We start from the raw sequence: 23,053 nt of genomic DNA, 5'->3' as shown, positions 1-23,053 counted from the left end.
ATGAGTTACATCCTCGTTTAAAGTCACCATATTCATGAACGTGGAATCCATGTTTGCGCATGCTAGGGTTGTCAATGCTTTCAGCTGGGACGTGGAATCCTTTGAGATAAATTCTCATCTCCAGAGGCTTGTGAATCTGACGAAAACGGCGCTTAGCGTTATGATAATGATAAGGAGAAAATATGAAGCTCATGATGATAATTGCATGAAAGGCCATTGACCCAAATACAGGATTACAATATAAACTGTACTGCAAAAGAAGGTATACACTGGAACATTGGATTTGATACAATTACAAACGTTACTTGGCCAAAAACAATCGCCCGTTGTGATAATACATGTATATCGCCTATGATACCAATAAAATTCTTTCTCAACCAATTCTTGTTTGTTTCAGTTTTAGCTACTGTCAAACAATGGTATACTTTCTTTCGCGAGCACGCGCGCGCGCACACACACACACACACACACACGCATATACACACTTTTCAGTTGCTAATATACCAACAAGAAAAAGCATTGATTATGTTAAATATTCTGCTCTTATAGGCCATAATAATTCAGGACTATAACACAATATTCATTACAAGAACTATAACAAAATACACAGAGAGACATACATACATACATCCATACATCCATCCATACATCCATCCATACATACATACATACATACATACATACATACATACATACATACATACATACATACATACATACATACATACATACATTTTCCATCCATCCATCCATCCATCCATCCATACATACATACATACATACATACATACATACATACATACATACATACATACATACATACATACATACATACATACATACATACATACATACATACATACATACATACATACATACATACATACATACATACATAAGATAGGTGGTGTAACTAGCAGTTATGTACATATCGGATGTGACCACTATTTACAGCCTGAGGGATTTTGTTCTAGATGTCAACCAAAGATTGAGCTAGCGCTGCCGGCTCGTTTGGTCCTGCAATGTTATGATGCCTCAAAAGAATAATGGAACAAGACCTTCAACACGTGGGCAGGCATTATTCTGCTGCAACGTGACTTATGCCCCTGTATTTGCACAAGGTAGAACGTGATCCCAAACGATGTCGTTCCGATATAATTCTCTATTCAAATATCTATTAGCAACTGAGTTGTGTTCTCCTATGAGTTGTGGTGACACATCATTGCATTGCACTTCCACCCAAAAACTGACGACGTTGAGTAACGTAAGCGTCGCTAAAACGTTATCCAGGACACCTGCAGACCCTTGTACAACCGTCAGAGCTGTCCAGATGAAACCTGGACTCACCTGTGAACAGTATACTGTCCCAGTTTTGTTTTCTGTACCCCATGAATTATTATGACCCCATAGTTTGACGGTGACGTGGAAGTTTGACGGTGACGTGGAAGTTTGGCGGTGACGTGGAAGTTTGACGGTGACGTGGAAGTTTGACGGTGACGTGGAAGCAACGTTGGGTATCGCCTCCTCAACCCGGGAATTGTCCGAGCTGTCGATTCCGTTGATGCACCAGCTCAATGTGGTTATATATACTCACACGCAAAAGAAACGCAAGTGGTTTTAAGCAAATAGGTAACAAACACGGAACCACAAATTGATACGGGTTTTAGCATGTAGTGAAGCCTGATGGTGTTATCAATATTTTTGGTTGTATTTTGGAAGCCCCGAGTAAAAAACGAATCGCCAAAACGCACTATTTCAATGAATACGTGGGTATCATGCACCCATTTCTCGCGAAATCGAAAATGCACGAACTGTCACGAACTGTATTGGGTATAAAACTGTGGCCGATTCTTGGACCTACCACTCCTTGGTCAACAATGCCACGCCTAACTCAAATTCAGAGAAACAAGGCTATCGGACGTTTGGAAGCTGGAGAGTCTGTCCAAGATGTTGCCCGTCATTTCAACGTTAACATAACCACACGTTACCGTCTCCTGCATCTATACAATGCTACACAGACCACAGATGACCTTCCTCAGACTGGTCGTCCTAGGGTCACCACACCTCGACAAGATCGGCAGATTACCCGTCAACATTAGCGACATCCGTTCCTAACTGCAAGTGAAAGTGCTCGACAGACCATAGGAACACATAATCGACACATTAGCCGGGACACTGTGATCCGACGTCTCCGTTCCAACAACCTCAGATGTCGCCGACCAGCACGTCGTCCTGTTCTCGAACCACGGCGTCGACAAGCACGACTTCAGTGAGCACAGGGTAATCACAATTGGCGTCATCGTGAGTGGAGGCGTGTCATCTTCTCTGATGAAAGTCGCTTTTGTGTCTCCCATGCAGACGGAAGAGTCAGAATTTGGCGGCGTCGAGGTGATCGTTTCGCTGACAGAAAAGTTGTGGAAAGGGATCCATGGGGTGGACCTAGCGTCATGATATGGGCAGGGGTTGGACTTAATGCGAGACTTGGACCCATGTGCTTTCTGAATGTTTGTCAAGGTCGGGGACAACATCAACAACACATTTACCAGCAGGACAACGCTCGTCCCCGTGTTGCCAGAGCTACCATGGCCTTTCTGCAACAACACAACATCCGTGTTCTACCGTGGCCAGCCCTCAGCCCTGATCTGAACCCCATCGAACACTTATGGGATGAGGTTCAAAGGCGTCTGCACAATGTGCGCCCAGTCCCTACAACTGCCGATGAACTACGCACAGCTGCTCTGGATGTGTGCAGGAGGATCCCCAGGGCCTTCACAAATCGTCTGATCCACTCAATGTACAGGTGATGTGTGGCAGTGATCAATGTTAATGGTGGTCACACCAGGTATTGACTGATATTTTGGGTATTGACCCGAAACTGTGTAAGCCCTTAACATTTCAAAAAAAACAATTATGTCATCTGCCTTTTAATCCATTAAACTGTCTTCAGTCAATATTTTGTCAATCTTGCCCTATTAGTATTTCTTGTCTTTACTGTTGAAAATAAATAACATGTATACTGCATACTCGACTTGCGTTTCTTTTGCGTGTGAGTATATATAGACCCGTGAAGATCTGGGGTGGAATAGGTCTTCAGCAACCCATTCTTGTCGTAAAAAGCGACTATGCTTGTAGTAAGAGGCGACTAATGGGATCGGGTGGTCAGGCTGGCTGACTTGGTTGATGCATGTCATCGATCCCAAATGCGTAGATCGATGCTCATGATATTGATGACTGGATTGTCTGGTCCAGACTCGACTATTTAGAGAGAGTCATATATCTGGAATATTGCTGAGAGCGGCGTTAAACAACAAACCAACCAAACCAATGAGGTTCTCGTATTGCCTTGCTGTAGACAACTTATCCAAAGAGATGACATTGTGTTTCGATTAAATGTCTGGCAACTTCGTTTTGAAATATACCCACGGCGCGGAGACGTTCACTTTCAACAAGTCATTGCGTAAGACGTTATTTAACGTTTAACAACAGTGTACGAAACCTGATAGCTAAACAATCATTATGTGCTGTTCTCATTCAAAATATGTATTGAAAGATGCATTATTTGATTTCAGAATAACCATATTTTAATTGAAATTGATATGAAGCACAGTTACTTTTTCCCGTTAGTATATACATAGGTTGACATGAGACTTGCAATTTGACACTTACTTAAATGGTTACGTATTTGAGTTATATTAAGCCTGAGTTATATTTCCTGATCGAAAAAAGGCAAAAAAAGAGAGAAAAACTGTTAAAAAATCTTCAATTTTGTTACAGTTGCAGTAAAGGCTAAATGGGTCATGATTCTGAAAGACAGTTGTGCTAGATTAAAAGGGGGCCTTTTTATGTGGCTTATAACATATATATTGAACATATTAACGGCCAATCATCAGTAGAGATTCGACCGAGGCAGAATCGACAATTAGTACCCTCTTTATAAAGGTTTGGAAAATGAGTACCCGACAACTAATTGTGTGTCAGACAAACCCCGATGATACACATACATATAGGCTTTTCGTATACCCTGGGAGCGGAAGGTCTGTGGTTAAATCCCTGACTGCTCCAAAGGAAAATACGTTAAAATACTTCTTGTTTCGGCATTAAGAAACGGATCGGAGTCGGTATAACTGTCTGAGAAGGGTATTTATTACAATTTACCGCAGTGGTTATTACAAGTTGCCGCATTTTTATTACAATTTACCGCAGTTTAAGTTATTACAATTTGCCGCAATTTTTATTATAATTTACCGCAGTGAAGTTATTACAATTTACCACAGTATGTATAACATTTTACCGCAGTATACGTATTACAATTTACCGCGTTATTACAATTTACGTCGTAACATGTATCCATCCTTACGGTATCTCAGTGGGCTAGCACTATAAAACCGACTGATACAAGCAGCCAAACACGCATTCATGCACGTCGCTATAGAAGTGAAATAATCTTTACGCGAACGACGTTAATCTACACCTCATCTCACCTCCCCTCACCTCATCCCCCTTTTGGTAAAACAGTCAGTCGCAAGATCACATCGAAAAGCGTCTGTAAAATGTTTTATTCGGACTGTAGGCGTCGTTGTCGGCACAGGTATAGTAGAACTATACCCAATCTTTCTGTATACACAAATGTACTCCAGCATGGCAATATTAACGACTTTGCCATAGATTATGATAACGAATTTAGGGGACGAAGCAGGTCATTTGCGGCATAATGCACACGCGATTGAGTTGACGTGACAAGCCAAACTGGCCCATTCTCGTCCTTTTTGCCAGAAATATGTTGCCATGCTAGGGGTGAGTGAGTGAGTTTGGTTTAACGCCGCTTTTAACATTATTCCAGTTATATCACGGCGTGTCAGCTTAATGTGGGAGGAAAGCCCGAAGTGATGCAGGTCTCGGACGTTTACCACTTCGGTGAAACCCACGAGCACGGGTATGGTGCTGACAAACCTGGAAACATAATCGGGGCGAAACGGGATTCGAACCCACGATCATAGGTTCCTGGCGTGCCCAAGGGACGCAACTCTGCACAGCGAATCGCGGCGCCTTAGACGACTGGGCCAACCGTGCCCCCGCCATGCTAGGGTATTACCCAAGCATGCCGTTAGATAAAATAACTAGCCTGCAAAAGTTTTATTTGAATAAAAGAAACGCAGTTTGATTTTGACGACGTGTTTTCATTTTTTTTAATCTGGTTTAATTCGTCCACGTGGTAATTAAATTAATACATTCTTTGAGTCTCATAGATTGAGAATGCATAATGCATAATAAACAAATCCTCACCTTGAAATTAAACATTCTGAACAAAAAAACGAGTCAGTCTTCACTACAAAGTAAAATATTTATGATCCGAAGGTATTTTATCAGTAAATGTCAACACTCGGGAAACCTCGGGCTTTGCTCCTGATAATCGACTTGTGCTGATGTACACGAAAAGACTGAGGTGAGATTCTCCATAAAATACTATGGTCAAATGAAAAAAATCGGCTGTCAATAAATCGTCGTAATAAATACTTTGATTATCATATACTCCTCAAACAGAGTTAAAGAACAACCGATGTGTCCAGTTGACTGGCATGATAGATTAACTATGGTCATGTGAGAAAATCGTGTGCCCTTAACTTCTTTTGAGTAGTATATATTGATAAACGTTTATAGAGTAAGTTACAGAGTTGCGTGTACAATGTGGTACAGTATGTAACGTCACACACAGGCACACACACACACACACACTCAAATACACACACAAACACACACACACACACACACACACACACACACACACACACACACACACACACACACACAAACACACACACAAACACACACACAAACACACACACACTCCACCCCCCACCTTTCTCACAAGTCTGGAATAATAAGCACTGAAACGCAAACTCATATACTTATTTTGTCGAAACGATGATTACCACGGCGTAGCGTCAATACAGTTCCAGAACTATATACAATCAACAAGGTTAGAAAGAGTTATGGCATTATAACTTACCTGCTGTCTGAAGGCGATCCAGCCAAGGATATTGTGCGGTGAGCCGCCAATTTGACCCGGGTTCAAGTGCATGTGACAGCGACCATACACGTATGCTGAAACACAATTGGCATAGGCGGACAGTTATATTTGTAATTTATGCAGAAAAAGGCCCCAAAACTAATTAACGTCTTCATACAGATTCACATAAACACACGTGAAGACACCGTTGCATGACCCACTTTCCCCAATTTAAAATGGTACATACTAATATTTCAAGTGTCAAGGTAGGGATCTTATCATAAAATCGTTTGACTCTTATGGAATGGATGACTTACAGTCTGTTCACAAACATAACATAAATACAGAATTAGTAGCGATATTACCATTAAAGCACAATGATGCCTACCATCCCGTCAGTATGGATAAAACTGATTGATGTTGTTATGTATTCGTAAATGTATCCAACATGTTTTCTTACTGTCATGGTCTGGATGATGGCGATGATGAAGGTCGGAGCTGGTATAATTATCAAAGACATGATGTTCTTTGCTTCCGCTACTTTCATTTCTTTCGTGGCTGCCATGATGACCATGATGTTCCTCACTTCCGCTACTTCCATGACTGTGATGATGGCTGCCATGACGACCATGATTTTCCTCACTTCCGCTACTTCCATGACTGTCGTGGTGGCTGCCATCACGACCATGATGTTCCCCACTTCCACTACTTCCATGACTGTCATGGTGGCTGCCATCACGACCATGATGTTCCTCACTTCCGCTACTTCCATGACTATCGTGGTGGCTGCCATGACGACCATGATGTTCCTCGCTTCCGCTACTTCCATGACTGTCGTGGTGTCTGCCATGACGACCATGATGTTCCTCACTTCCGCTACTTCCATGACTGTCGTGGTGGTTGCCTTGACGACCATGATGTTCCTCGCTTCCTCTTCTTCCATGACTATCGTGGTGCCTGCCATGACGACGATGATGTTTCTCACTTCCACTACTTCCATGACTGTCGTGGTGGCTGCCATGACGACCATGATGTTCCTCACTTCCGCTACTTCCATGACTGTCGTGGTGGCTGCCATGACGACCATGATGTTCCTCACTTCCACTACTTCCATGACTGTCATGGTGGCTGCCATGACGACCATGATGTTCCTCACTTCCGCTACTTCCATGACTATCGTGGTGGCTGCCATGACGACCATGATGTTCCTCGCTTCCGCTACTTCCATGACTATCGTGGTGTCTGCCATCACGACCATGATGTTCCTCGCTTCCGCTACTTCCATGACTGTCGTGGTGCCTGCCATGACGACCATGATGTTCCTCACTTCCGCTACTTCCATGACTGTCGTGGTGCCTGCCATGACGACCATGATGTTCCCCACTTCCGCTACTTCCATGACTGTCGTGGTGCCTGGCATGATGACCATGATGTTCCTCACTTCCGCTACTTCCATGACTGTCGTGGCTGTTATGACAACCATGATGTTCCTCACTTCCGCTACTTCCATGACTGTCGTGGTGGCTGCCATCACGACCATGATGTTCCTCACTTCCGCTACTTCCACGACGGTCGTGTTGCCTGCCATGACGACCATGATGTTCCTCACTTCCGCTACTTCCATGACTGTCATGGTGGCTGCTATGACGACAATGATGTTCCTCACTTCCGCTACTTCCATGACTGTCGTGGTGTCTGCCATAACGACCATGATGTTCCTCACTTCCGCTACTTTCATGACTGTCTTGGTGTCTGCCATGACGACCATGATGTTCCTCACTTCCGCTACTTCCATGACTGTCGTGGTGCCTGCCATGAAGACCATGATGTTCCTCACTTCCGCTACTTCCAAGACGGTCGTGTTGCCTGCCATGACGACCATGATGTTCCTCACTTCCGCTACTTCCATGACTGTCGTGGTGGCTGCCATGACGACCATGATGTTCCTCACTTCCGCTACTTCCATGACTGTCGTGGTAGCTGCCATGACGACCATGATGTTCCTCACTTCCGCTACTTCCATGACTGTCGTGGTGCCTGCCATGACGACCATGATGTTCCTCACTTCCGCTACTTCCATGACTGTCGTGGTGGCTTCCATGATCACCATGATGTTCCTCACTTCCGCTACTTCCGTGACCGTCCTGGTGGCTGCCATCACGACCATGATGTTCCTCACTTCCGCTACTTCCATGACTGTCGTGGCTGTTATGACGACCATGATGTTCCTCACTTCCGCTACTTCCATGACTGTCGTGGTGGCTGTCATGACGACCATGAGGTTCCCCACCTCCGCTACTTCTGATCAGTTCGTAGTTGCCATATTGATCGTGATGATTTTCGCTACGTTTATTACGATGGTGACTATGACCTTCATGGCTATAAATATGAGCATGGCTATCGTGGTCGTCATATTCTCCGTGATTCGAGACGTTCTTGTGTGTAGTATGAAGGTCTGGGAAAAAGAAATGACATAATAGCTACGTACATGTATACAATTCTTTATTAATTCTAAATTAATTAATAATATGTATTTGAGCGATTGTTATCAAACTCTTTTGGTTTGTCGATTGCTGGTTATGTCATATATATATATATTTGCAGATGCATCCATTCACACTTTGATTCACTCTCTAACATTACTTGAGGTATAATTCACCGTGCAGAGTTGCGTCCCTTTCCTGTCGTGGGATACAGACACTGCCCTTTCTGAAGACTATTATTCACCCAGTGGTAATGCATTATATGTTCGTTGTTTGTTTAACGCCTAACTCAGATATATAGATATATATCCCAGCTATATGACGGCGGTATGTGTGTTTACTTATGCTGTTTTCGTAACCCCATATTTAGACTCACTCTGAATTTCACGTTATTATATTATGTTACCAGATTTGGAAGTATCCGATGCAGTTCCCTATTTTGACAATTATATATGAGATTGGTACATATGAAATGATAGAATTATAACTGAATTTGAATTAGACGTGAATGACGTAAAGGTCTGTGTTTGTCGTAAAGGTAATTTCAACCGATGTCTTAAGATAAATACTATGAATTAGGTTGCATTTGTCAATTTCTTTTGGTTCAAGTCTGGTTCATCGATCACTCAATTGTCTGGTTTGTTTCCAGGCCTCCGTGGCATGTCAGAAGTACTGGTGTCCGGCGTCAGGCAATAAATATTTATTTGTCGTGCAAATTGTGTTAATAGCGAGTGCTACCGGTAAGGCAGGACATGTTTACCTTTTCGCGAACACCTGGTGTCATCACTGCTTTTCAGTGATCCATTCATACAATTTTCACAGCTATTTTGCCCTATTTTGGAATCTGATTCTCAGATAGTCTAGACTGGTTATTCTCTTGCATTGACAACTTAAATACATTGAATTCATTATTAATTTTTGAATAGGCCAAAACCAGTATACTTTCAAATTGGATATATAAGACGTGTATAGTCACTGGTGTAAGACCTGTATATGCACCGAAAATAGAATCGATGAAATGCTTTCTATAATCATAAGGAACCCTCATCTAAAAGCAGGGTCCATGTACTATTTCGAATATTTCAGAAGCATGTGTTTGTGAATCGCTATGAAATAGTGACGAGAACAAGTGTTCGCGAAACGATTTCCTCAATAAAATCAGTTGTAAGTTAAATGCTAAAATATAGCTTTTTTGCTGTAATCCTTATACTTTGAAGCTTAAATAGCAGACACAACTTACCAGTACATCTTACTGGAGTCGGTTTTTGAACATTTTAATTTTATTTTGTAAGGGATATGTTCGGACAGCAAGTTACTAACCAATAATTGTTGAGTTAATTCAAACAGGAACAACAAGTTGGTACCGTAACACCAGCACGGAACATGTTTTAGGTTTATATTATTCCAATTGTTTATACCATCAGTCACCGAATTAAATATGAAATTAAATGAATTCTAGCTCACAACTCGAAATTACAAATATGCCACGTCAACGTTCTCTCGTCTACACGTGTCAGTGACCTCAGCATCTCTTGGTCCCGGACACAAGAACCTATGACCTGAGCGTGCGTTAATACCACAAGCAAGTACATGTACCCCCTGAGTATTGAGTGCAGCTGTACTTAATAGCCGACCGACAAGCCCAGGGCCACGCAGCCTGGTTCCCTGGGTATGCTGCGCTCCGCTACACTGAGTGTAGCGCGAGCGCAGCATACACAGGGAACCACGCTGAGGACCACCTTTCATAAACCGATCTTATTCCCATGACGAGCTCAACTCCGATACTTTAACACAGGTTTACATACACAAAGACAGCAGTTAGATCGCTTTGTGGAACGGGGCCCTGGCCACTGACCGTTATACAAGTGTTAGCTTTGACATGGATGCCTTTGGAACCACGTGTGATGTTTTGGCGGAACGTACTCAAAGCTTTTTCGCTTTTCAACCTGGCAGTAAGATGGGGTCTCACAGTTGGTTCAAGATGCTCGCTGCTAATGGACAGTCCCTTATCATCAGATATTAATGTAGGCATATGTTTCCTCACAAACAAATTTGAGAACCGTTTCTAGTTAAGAAACAAACGTATGGAAACAAAGAGGCCGTTTAGGCACTCTTCACTGTCTCAACTGTTTATTGACCTTGTTAGGACCCCATCTAGTCCAGGCAAAATAAGGTTTCACTTGAAACAAATTGAAACATAATTAATTTCACTACAATGCATTTCTAAAAATTCCCCATGAACAACATACTAAACGCCCCAAGCGATCCTATTTGGGAAATTAGGTCTAATTTGCATTATCCAATATGGCCGCCAATTATCAATATATCTTCCATATTTCAGATGAGGTTCAATCTTTTGATGAAAAAAACATGTGGTCTATTGCGAAATAGCCATATTGTGTTTCTAAGGCGGCCGACAAGTTTCCTTAATGTGGGTTTAGACTGTGGGATCGTTTAACTCAAAAACAGCTTGCTAGGACTTATATGCATAGTTATTACTTGGTACACTAACTCACTGAAGTATAGTTATCATTTTCAGAAAAGAAACTCAATCAACAGAGCCCCTTTGGTGGCCAAAAATTAAAACATGGCCGCCAAGAGATTGTTGGATAGACATGGAATATCAATACACTGTTGGTCTCTGATGACATATTTGAGTAATTTGAACTTCTATAGTGGAGTAAACAAACCCAAAGAAGCGTGTAGAATACTCAATCATTTGCATACATCCAATATAACAAGGTAATAAGTAGATACAGACAATAACAATCAACATTGGTATTTAAACTCCCCAAAACATGTCATTTAAGAGATGAATATTGATATTTGGTGGTTATATTAGATGTATGCAAATAATTGAGTATTCTACATGCATCCTTGGGTCTGTTTACTTCAATATATAAGTTCAAATTACTCAAATATGTCATCAGAGACCAACAGTGTATTGATATTCCATGTCTACCCAGCAATCTCTTGGCGGCCATCTTGGACTTTTTGGGTACCAGGGGCCTCTGTTGATGGCGTTTCTTATCTATAAATGTTAACTATACTTCAGTGAGTTAGTGTACCAAGTAATAACTATGCATGTAAGTCCTAGCTTGAGTTAAACGATTCCACAGTCTAAACTCATATGAAGGAAACTTGTCGCCCGTCTTGAATTTTTGTGGATTTATCGACAGTCGAAAACGTTCAGTAATTGTTAATATTATTTTAGAAACACAATATGACTATTTAGCAATAGAACACATGCTGGAAGATATATAGATAATTGGTGGTCATGTTGGATTATGCAAATTAGACATATTTCCCAAACTAGGATTGCTTGGGACTTTTAATATGTTGTTCTTGGGACATTGTGGAAATGCATTGTGGTGAAATAAATTATGTTGCAATTTGTTCCAAGTGAAACCTTATTTTGCCTGGACTTTGGTGTGACAGTTTATTTCAAGGGGAAATGTTTATTTAATCGAAGAAAGAAGCATACGGTTTTTTAATTAAGAGATTCCACAGTCTAAGCTCGCATAAAGGAACTTGTCGGCATTTTGAAATTGGCGGCCATCTTGAATGTTTGTAGATTTATCGACAGTCGAAAAGGTACAGTTATTGTGAATATCTTTTTAGAAACACAATATGGCTATTTCGCAATAAAACATATGCTTTTTTCATCAACATATTTAACCTCATCTGAAATATGGAAGATGTATTGATAATTGGTGGCCATATAATATTATGCAAATTAGACTAGGATTGCTTAGGACATTTAATAGGTTGTTCTTGGGCTCTTATAGATATGGATTGTGGTGAAATAAGTTCTGTTGCAATTTGTTCCAAGTTGAGTGAATAAATGACCTTGATTGTCTGAACTAAACCTCACGGATGTTGATATTCCAAACAGGTCGCGAATGCACCCTACGTATAATCAAAGAAAGCGGTGATCGGAATTTCCGTGGATAGGAAAGCTGTAACAATACCTCTGAATGTCAGGCTCTGTACCTGGAGCCTAAATGAGGATGAGGTAAGAGGTCGAGAGGATGTTCTCGTACTGGATTCTTGGGTAAAAACAATGAAAAGAGCAGGTTTATACGTATATACATGATTTATAGAAGGAAATACTGATACGTACAGCACACTAAGATAAGGTAAGTTGTCCCAAAACCAGTCATTGTCAGCAGCTCACTTGACCTTAATACTTTCTGTCTTTTGCGATGTATCAAAACAACTTCTCCGTAACTGCCAGATTGACGGGTTTAATTCTTCTTTTTATTTAAGTCTTCATGCATTAAATAAAGGAATAAAATGCTAAAGAGCATTTTAGATGCTACATTTGTTGACATAATATACTGATGACTACATATCCAGTATCGAGGCACTATTATTCTATCGGATTTGAAAACGGTTACAGGGAACTGGTTGAACTGTGAAATATCGGGCGAGTGTCGCTGTGAGTTACATGCAGCTGACATGATGACCAGCATGCTCCTGGCTTCCGCTTCTTCAAAGACTTTCGCGGCTGCCATGATGACCATGATCTTCGTGACTTGCGCTAATTCAGTGACTGTAGTGTTGGCTGCCATGACGACCATGATATTCGTGACTCTAATGATGATTGCCATGACGACCATGATGTTCCCCACTATCGCTTCTTCCGTGTCTGTCATGGTGGCTGCCACGACGACCATGATGTTCCTCACTTCCGCTACTTCCATGACTGTCGTGGTGGTTGCCACGACGACCATGATGTTCCTCACTTCCGCTACTTCCATGACTGTCGTTGTGGTTGCCATGACGACCATGATGTTCATCACTTCCGCTGCTTCCATGACTGTCCTGGTGTCTGCCAAGACGACAATGATGTTCCTCACTTCCACTACTTCCATGACTGTCGTGGTGGCTGCCATCACGACCATGATGTTCCTCACTTCCGCTACTTCCATGACTGTCGTGGCGTCTGCCATCACGACCATGATGTTCCTCACTTCCGCTACTTCCATGACGGTCATGGTGCCTGCCATGACGACCATGATGTTCCTCACTTCCGCTACTTCCATGACAATCGAATTGGCTGCCATGACGTCCATGATGTTCCTCACTTCCACTACTTCCATGACTGTCGTGGTGGCTGCCATCACGACCATGATGTTCCTCACTTCCGCTACTTCCATGACTGTCGTGGCGTCTGCCATCACGACCACGATGTTCCTCACTTCCGCTACTTCCATGACGGTCATGGTGCCTGCCATGACGACCATGATGTTCCTCACTTCCGCTACTTCCATGACAATCGTAGTGGCTGCCATAACGTCCATGATGTTCCTCACTTCCACTACTTCCATGACTGTCGTGGTGGCTGCCATCACGACCATGATGTTCCTCACTTCCGCTACTTCCATGACTGTCGTGGCGTCTGCCATGACGATCATGATGTTCCTCACTTCCACTAATTCCATGACTGTCATGGTGCCTGCCATGACGACCATGATGTTCCTCACTTCCGCTACTTCCATGACAATCGTAGTGGCTGCCATAACGTCCATGATGTTCCTCACTTCCACTACTTCCATGACTGTCGTGGTGGCTGCCATCACGACCATGATGTTCCTCACTTCCGCTACTTCCATGACTGTCGTGGCGTCTGCCATGACGACCATGATGTTCCTCACTTCCGCTACTTCCATGACGGTCATGGTGCCTGCCATGACGACCATGATGTTCCTCACTTCCGCTACTTCCATGACTATCGTGGTGTCTGCCATCACGACCATGATGTTCCTCACTTCCACTACTTCCATGACTGTCGTGGTGGCTGCCATCACGACCATGATGTTCCTCACTTCCGCTATTTCCTTGACTATCGTGGTGTCTGCCATGACGACCATGATGTTCCTCACTTCCGCTACTTCCATGACTGTCGTGGTGGCTGCCATCACGACCATGATGTTCCTCACTTCCGCTACTTCCATGACTATCGTGGTGTCTGCCATCACGTCCATGATGTTCCTCACTTCCGCTACTTCCGTGACTGCCATGGTGGCTGCCATCACGACCATGATGTTCCTCACTTCCGCTACTTCCATGACTGTCATGGTGGCTGCCATCACGACCATGATGTTCCTCACTTCCGCTACTTCCACGACTGTCGTGGTGTCTGCCATCACGACCATGATGTTCCTCACTTCCGCTACTTCCATGACTATCGTGGTGTCTGCCATCACGTCCATGATGTTCCTCACTTCCGCTACTTCCGTGACTGCCATGGTGGCTGCCATCACGACCATGATGTTCCTCACTTCCGCTACTTCCATGACTGTCGTGGTGGCTGCCATCACGACCATGATGTTCCTCACTTCCGCTACTTCCAAGACTGTCATGGTGTCTGCCATGACGACCATGATGTTGCTCACTTCCGCTACTTCCATGACTGTCGTGGTGGCTGTCATGACGACCATGATGTTCGTGGCTTTCATTACTGCTATGAGTTTCGTTGTGGTCGAGATGGCCATGGTCTTCGTGACTTTCGCTACTTGTATTTCCTTTGTGGTTGTCATGTTCCCCACTCTCATGGCTGCCATGGTGACCTTCATGTTCTTTGTTTCCGCTACTTCCATGACTGTCGTGGTGGCTGCCATGACGATCATGATGTTCCCAACTTCCGCTACTTCCATGACTGTCGTTGTCGCTGCCATGACGACCATGATGTTCCCCACTTCCGCTACTTCCATGACTATCGTGATGACTGCCATGACGACCATGATGTTGCTCACTTCCGCTACTTCCATGACTGTCGTGGTGGCTGCCATCACGACCATGATGTTCCTCACTTCCGCTACTTCCATGACTGTCGTGGTGGCTGCCATCACGACCATGATGTTCCTCACTTCCGCTACTTCCATGACTGTCGTGGTGGCTGCCATCACGACCATGATGTTCCTCACTTCCGCTACTTCCATGACTGTCGTGGTGCCTGCCATCACGACCATGATGTTCCTCACTTCCGCTACTTCCATGACTGTCGTGGTGGCTGCCATCACGACCATGATGTTCCTCACTTCCGCTACTTCCATGACTGTCGTGGTGGCTGCCATCACGACCATGATGTTCCTCACTTCCGCTACTTCCATGGCTTTCGTGGTGCCTGCCATGACGACCATGATGTTCCTCACTTCCGCTACTTCCATGACTGTCCTGGTGTCTGCCATCACGACCATGATGTTCCTCACTTCCGCTACTTCCATGACTGTCCTGGTGTCTGCCATCACGACCATGATGTTCCTCACTTCCGCTACTTCCATGGCTGTCGTGGTGGCTGCCATCACGACCATGATGTTCTTCACTTCCGCTACTTCCATGACTGTCGTGGTGGCTGCCATCACGACCATGATGTTCCTCACTTCCGCTACTTCCATGACTGCCGTGGTGGCTGCCATCACGACCATGATGTTCCTCACTTCCGCTACTTCCATGACTGTCGTGGTGGCTGCTATCACGACCATGATGTTCCTCACTTCCGCTACTTCCATGACTGTCGTGGTGGCTGCCATCACGACCATGATGTTCCTCACTTCCGCTACTTCCATGACTATCGTGGTGGCTGCCATCACGACCATGATGTTCCTCACTTCCGCTACTTCCATGACTGTCGTGGTGGCTGCCATCACGACCATGATGTTCCTCACTTCCGCTACTTCCATGACTGTCGTGGTGCCTGCCATGACGACCATGATGTTCCTCACTTCCACTACTTCCATGACTGTCGTGGCTTCCATGTTGACCATGATGACTTTGGTGACTTTCACTACTATTATGACCTTCATGGCGTTCATGGTCGTCCTGTTCTTCGTGACCGGAGACGTTCTTGTGTGTAGTGTGAAGGTCTGGGAAAAAGCAAAGATATATTTGCAGGGTATATTTATTCAATTCTTAATAATTCTGAATCAAACATACTCTTAGGCGATAACTATAAAACTCTTTTTGTTTGACTATTCCTGCTTATGTCACCCTACGAATGTAACATTATTGCAGATGCACTCATTCACACTTTGATTGAATGCCTAATGCAGTTCCTTATTTTGACTTGAGTGAATATACCTTAATGTATGAATAAAACTAGTTTTCCTGACGTGTCTTTAGATACATAGTATGGATTAGGTTGCATTTGTCGTCGAATTCATAGTGAATTTGGTATTATAAACCAGTATACTTCAGATATCACGTATATATTCACAAACGTACAAGCGACCATACCGGCAACCCCATAAAAGTCGGGGTTTTTTAGGAGTAACCCCTCCCCACAGTAGAACAAACCACAACCACTTTTGTCATTTACGCATAAGAAAATTATTTCTTTGGTGACAGACATGTTTTTTTGTGTGGAAAATGAACATTTTTGGTGTCACATTTGTCACATAAAATAAATGGCTCTTAACAAGTTAGTTTGTGAACTGGAATGGTCATTTTATCGCACAATCAATGTTATGACATGGGAAACCAAAAATTGAACAATAACCAAACATGTTTTAATCAAGCCCAAATGTGTGGAAAACATGGAAACAAATCTATTTTCATTTTCAAATGATTACAAACTGAAGATAATGTAACGTCTATATTGTCTGTCATGTCGTTTGCTATTTCAAAATCTGACAACATACGTTAGGAGCTAATAAAAAATAAAAATCAAGTAATGTAGGTATAACATCATTTCTGAAAATTTAGTAAATTTGATCCCACTCCCTTGTTCATATTAAATTACATATTCCAACACAAAATGTATTTATTTGAACACATGATAAATTGAACACAATCTTCCATAGATGATCTTGATTTATCCCATATGGAGAACAAAATGGCCACCAAGATACCACCAATACATGAGAAAGACAATATATCGACTTCATTTCGGAACGTATGAGATGTTAAGATGTCAAAATTTAGATTTCGAAACAGGAAGTCCGTCGAACATGTTATTGTCATTTATAAGATAATTACCTCCGATTGCTTCAATAATTTCAATAAGTCATTAACAAATCCAGTCTTTTTTTCAAATACAGTAAGATGCAATTAGTCACTGTGACTACTAGGCTTCCGGTTCATCATCATGGGCTGAATGTTGAAGTGTTCAGTACATGGCAGCTCAGCCATGAGGCAATGAGTGAGTGAGTGAGTGAGTTGGGTTTAACGCCGCTTTAAACAATATTCCAGTTGTATCACAGCTTAATGTGGGAGGAAATCCCGAAGTGATGCAGGTCACGTTTACCACTTCGGTGAAACCCACGAGCACGGGTATGGTACTGACAAACCTAGAAACATAATCGGGGCGAACCGGGATTCGAACCCACAATCATAGGTTTCTGGCGTGCCCAAGGGACACAACTCTGCACAGCGAATCAAGGCGCATTAGGCAAGGACTTTCTGGACGCGACACATAACCTGTCACTGCAGATGTGATGAGTGATATATCTGACTTGGACGGGTACGCACGGGTTCACACACATGTTGCGTTCAAGAACCCCATCATTACCTCGTTTCCACCCATGGCCCACTGTATTCTCAAAGCTAGACTTTGGTATATGACTGTGCAGCCATATTGCCATCTGAAACATAGCTCTCAACACATGTTGCTTGAAAGCATCGTCTGTAGTTATGGGCGTGCTGCTGTTTTGTTTAATTTTTTGCTTGTATAACAGGAGGGCAAATGCTCTTGTGGAATTTAAGGACACTTCCAGGGAATTCAATTCAAACTCTGACAAACTCTTCAACACAACACACAGAATATGTCAGCAATGTTGAGAAAGTTGTCTTCTTTGAATTTATAACCTTGCGTCACCATAAGAATATCATAAGTTTTATTTAAATATGATCAACTAGATCACAGTTACAAGCATGCATTTGCCTGTCCCGGGTCGCCTATATAACAGAGAATAACCCGTCTCGATTAACTCAGCTCTATAAATTGGATCGTATCCAAAGGATATATGCGAATGTATCACACAATTTGCATAAGAAAGTGCATGTAAGTGTTTGTTTGTTACCTGCGTTTTTTAACGCCGTACTCAGCAATATTCCAGGTATATGGCGGCGGTTTGTAAGTAATCGAGTCTGGAACAGACAATCAAGTGATTGACAACATGAGCATCGATCCACGCAATTGGGATCGATGACATGCATCAACCAAGTCAGCGAGCCTGACCACCCGATCCCGTTAGTCGCCTCTTACGACAAGCATAGTCGCCTTTTACGGCAAGCGTGGGTTGCTGAAGACCTATTCTACCCTGGATCTTCACGGGTCTGTTACCTGCGGAGAAAGAGAGAGAGTTTGGGACTTTACGTGCGCTTTCCGACTTTATGAGTATTTCACACACGGCTGCAGAAGTGTGTCTGGGACGCAGCATCACTACAGAGCCACAATATTTTTTATACGGAGTAATTATATTCCTCGGTTATATCTCGGTTTCCTCGAGACATATTCATCTGTTGCTACTTTTTAATACTCTACCTTCTCGCCATTCCGAATTGTACGGGTTTTGTGGTTTAAGTGACACTCTCTTATGGATGATCCATGTCATTACACATGTTGTCATAATAGTGAACACTCTTGGTATTGACATCAATTGTGTATTCATAACTATTGTGACCTTAATGTCAGATTCTAAGGTTAACATATACCTTTATGTGTCTTGATATTGAGGCCACAGTATGTAGTCAATTTGTAAGAGGGAGCAGTTATTATTTCCCTGTGAACATGTTTCTTCGTATATTCTACAGGGCTTCACCAAGCATACCCAGAACCAGTAACAATAGTTGTATGTGCATTTGTAACATTTTTTATACTGTGTATGCTTTCATATTAGAACTTAACCTTCAAATTGACATTGACCTTCAAATTGTCCTCTTTAGTGGTTTAAAACAGTCATTGACTCCAGGCAAATCTTTAATATTATCCTATATATAAATGGTATTTGAAAACGGTGATAAATTAAATTAAGAATGGGGCCAACAATGCCACATTTTCACAAAATGGCGGATGGGATAACATATTACCATATGTGCACATTTTAGAATATCAAATGGCCTGGTTGATAACGCTGATATTACAAAATGATTGCAGTTCATTTTCCAATAACTAGAAAACGAAAATAGCGCAAAATTTACCATTTTGGCCTTATTATTTCTCACTCTCTCTCAATTTGTGCAAGGTTGTAGTTTTAAATAGGCATAGTTCAAGTCTACAAATTGCAAACAGTCACATACATGATAGAAAGAGGATTCAATGAACAAAGTACCTTTTTAGAGGACATTATTTGATTTTCTCAATGTTTACAACATAAATGTGCATTTGGACCCCAAAAAGCTATCTGCCACCAAAATATTTGACCAAAACCACCATTTTCGTGTCCACTGGATACAAAAACATACGAAATCTAAGTTTTATTTGTTCTTCTATGGTGAGGGGTATGATGGTAGTTTGAGGATGTGGTCACTACTCCATGTGTTTATGAATCTCTATCAAATAGTGATGATACCAAATGTTCGGGAAAAGATTTCCTAAATGAGTCAATTGCAAGTTAAACGCTAGAATATTTTTTTAGATAGACCTTTATTTCAAGCTTAAATAGCAAACAAAACATCACTTACACATCTTACCATCTTACTGGTATCATTTTTTATTGCATGTTGTTGATAAGTAAGGCATATGTTCGGACACTACGTTACTTACACGTACTTACTCATAATTGTTGAGTTATTTCAAGCAGAAAGTACATGCATGGTACATTCATACCCACACGGGACATTGTTTAAGGTTCATCTTGCAATTGTTTATAACATCAGTCACCAAAGGATATTAAATGAATACTAGGATACAAGTCGAAATTACAAGAGTGCCACGTTAACGTTCCTGGTTCGGACATTGGCGTGCTACTTTTAACGAAATATGATATAGTACTATCCCCTAAACATATCAGTGACCTTGGGATCGCTTTATCCCGTGACAAAAGACCTTTGGTCCCAAAATGTGCGCAACTCCCATACATTGATATTGGTTTACATACAACAGGAGCTCGGGAGCATGGTGGTTAAAGCCGAAGACCCGGGTTCGATTCCCGACATGGGTACAATGTGTGAAGCCCATTTCTGGTGTCCCCCGCCGTGATATTGCTGGAATATTGCTAAAAGAGGTGTAAAACAAAAACTCACTCACTCACTCACTTAAAGAATCGAGTGTTTTTTAACTTCTTCTGAGTGGTATACTAGTTGTGTAGGGCGTATTTTGATTGATTGTATTCATTGTTATATGAGAATACGACTTAATCAAAGATAGTACACTAGTTTTTCTATTTAATCCTCGGACCTAGAATTTATGAATCTTAGGCGACTGGGCCTCCGGTTCCCCACGTTCATCACGAAGTTATGATGTGAAAATTATTATCAACGTAGAGTTTAATGCCCCATTGACAAACATACATACATACATACATACATACGTACGTACGTACGTACGTACGTACATACATACATACATACATACATACATACATACATACATACATACATACATACATACATACATACATACATACATACATACATACATACATACATACATACATACATACATACATACATACATACATACATACATACATACATACATACATACATACATACATACATACATACTTGTTCTAATGGCAATCCTTCGCATGATTACGTGGAATGTGCGTGGGGCATTGAATTGCTTAGATGAAATTCGCTCAAAACTAATGAGCTGTGACATTTTGGTTATTACCGAACACTGGCTGGACGACACACGTGAATATCTACTCTATGACTTGGATGATGACTTTAACGTCTATGTTAAATGTTAGCATGACCACTTATCTCAAAGAGGCGCAGGGGGTATAGCCATATTTATTCGTAAAAGTACATGTCGGAGGTCGTCAGCAATCAGTATACCTTCAAGCGAGCATATCATTGGGGCTAAACTCTTCATTAATAAATGCCCTATGTATATAATTGGTGCTCGCCTTCCCTCATCTAACGTATTAGATAGTGTATACATAGAAGAAGTTAATAATGTACTGGAGATTTATGATAGATGCTCTCATCAAGGGGAGACAATTCTTCTGGGTGATTTTAATGCAGACCTGCGGCATGGAATTATATTGAAACGCAGAGCGAAATATCTGCAAAGAGTGCTCACTAAACGGAATCTAATCTCTGTCGTACCCCTTGACGATAATGCCTTTTTTACCTTCACAAGTAAATGTAAAACTATAAGAAGTATGATAGATTATGTGTTCATTAATCTCCAACATGTTAGTAACGTTGTTGGTTATACTTTAGATACTGGTGTTCAATACTCAGTATCAGACCATTGTCCGATATTCCTATGTCTGAGTACTGATTCTCAGCCACGCCACCATGGCGGTGAACATCTAAACTGGCGTAAAGCTAATGACGTAGACTTTATGTTATACCGATATGAAACTGAAAACTATTTTAGATGTGCTCTGTTTGACGAAACTCAGTACGCATCTCCTCATGAATACATTGAAAGTTATCACGACTATATCCCACAAGCGTTACATGCTGCAGCTAAACTAAGTATACCATCTTCAAAATTCCAATCTCATTTAAAACCATACTGGAAAAAAGATAATTTAAATACGTTGCATCGTACAATGCGACAACGCCGTAGTGAATGGATCTATAATGGTAAATCTCATGATAAAGAGGATGCAAATTACATTGAGTATAAAAGAGCAAAACGTATCTTTAGGAAGCAGCATCGCCGTTCCAAACAAAAACTGAAAGACGAAAAGTTTCAGGAAATATATGAAGCAGCTGAGGTTGATATAACAGAGTACTTAAGAGTAACCAAGAAATATAAAAGAAAGAAGGAACAAACCCAGACGCTTGTGTATAATGAAGAGTCCTGTAATACACAGGAAGGAATTTGTAATCTGTTTTCCAAATATTTCAAGGATTTATCAATGCCAAATCATGATATCAATTTTGACTCAGATTTTACTGATTATGTGAATATTCGCATGGAACAGATTGAAAATGACTCGTATAATGACCAAGGGAACAGTGACGTTAGCTCCACGTTGATTTGTCCTTTCACATCTGATGAGTTATTGGCAACTATAAAACGTCTAAAAAGTGGAAAATCGCCTGGTCCCGATGGCATAGTTAATGAACATATCAAATACTCTGGTAGATCTATTATCCATCACCTTGTTATATTTTATAATAAAATTGTTTCTCATGAATATGTACCTAAAATGTTTAACGTTGGAAAGATTTTACCTATTCATAAAGGCCATGGTAAACGTAAAGATGACCCCACTAACTACAGAGGTATTACCCTCACTCCAGTATTAAGTAAACTGTTCGAAAGACTTCTGCTGAATAGAATTGAAGAGTGGGCAAACAAATCTGAAGGCTTCCCCCACCGCTTTCAATTTGGATTTAGGAGAGGGGCTGGGGCAGAAACTACCCTGTTTACATTAATGGAAAGCATAGCTTATTATAACGAAAGACAGTCTCCAGTTTACTGCGCTTT

At 41.8% G+C, this 23,053-nt stretch overlaps 2 protein-coding genes across 2 annotated transcripts in view; both read right to left on the bottom strand.

The window, feature by feature from the left end:
* LOC124133070 lies at positions 1 to 8,431 on the bottom strand. The gene is made up of 3 exons (XM_046497295.2): positions 6,468 to 8,431; positions 6,008 to 6,102; positions 1 to 136 (listed from the first exon to the last, which is right to left on the bottom strand). The coding sequence occupies exons 1-2, from the start codon at positions 8,283 to 8,285 to the stop codon at positions 6,070 to 6,072; spliced, it is 1,851 nt and encodes a 616-aa protein (XP_046353251.2). The 5' UTR covers positions 8,286 to 8,431; the 3' UTR covers positions 1 to 136; positions 6,008 to 6,069.
* A 4,136-nt stretch (positions 8,432 to 12,567) lies between these two features.
* The window catches only part of LOC124133069, a 16,041-nt gene continuing 5,555 nt past the window's right edge, over positions 12,568 to 23,053 (bottom strand). The window contains exon 2 of the mRNA XM_046497294.2: positions 12,568 to 16,361. Coding sequence (XP_046353250.2) covers positions 12,738 to 16,310 — 3,573 coding nt within the window. The 5' untranslated portion in view covers positions 16,311 to 16,361 and the 3' untranslated portion in view covers positions 12,568 to 12,737. The remainder of the gene's footprint in view (positions 16,362 to 23,053) is intronic.

The sequence above is a fragment of the Haliotis rufescens genome, unplaced genomic scaffold (assembly GCF_023055435.1).
Source record: "Haliotis rufescens isolate VD_foot unplaced genomic scaffold, xgHalRufe1.0.p SCAF_23, whole genome shotgun sequence".
Classification (NCBI taxonomy): Eukaryota; Metazoa; Mollusca; class Gastropoda; order Lepetellida; family Haliotidae; genus Haliotis; species Haliotis rufescens.
The sequence above is the reverse complement of the archived record's forward strand: the minus strand, read 5'-3'. Positions and strand labels throughout refer to the sequence as shown.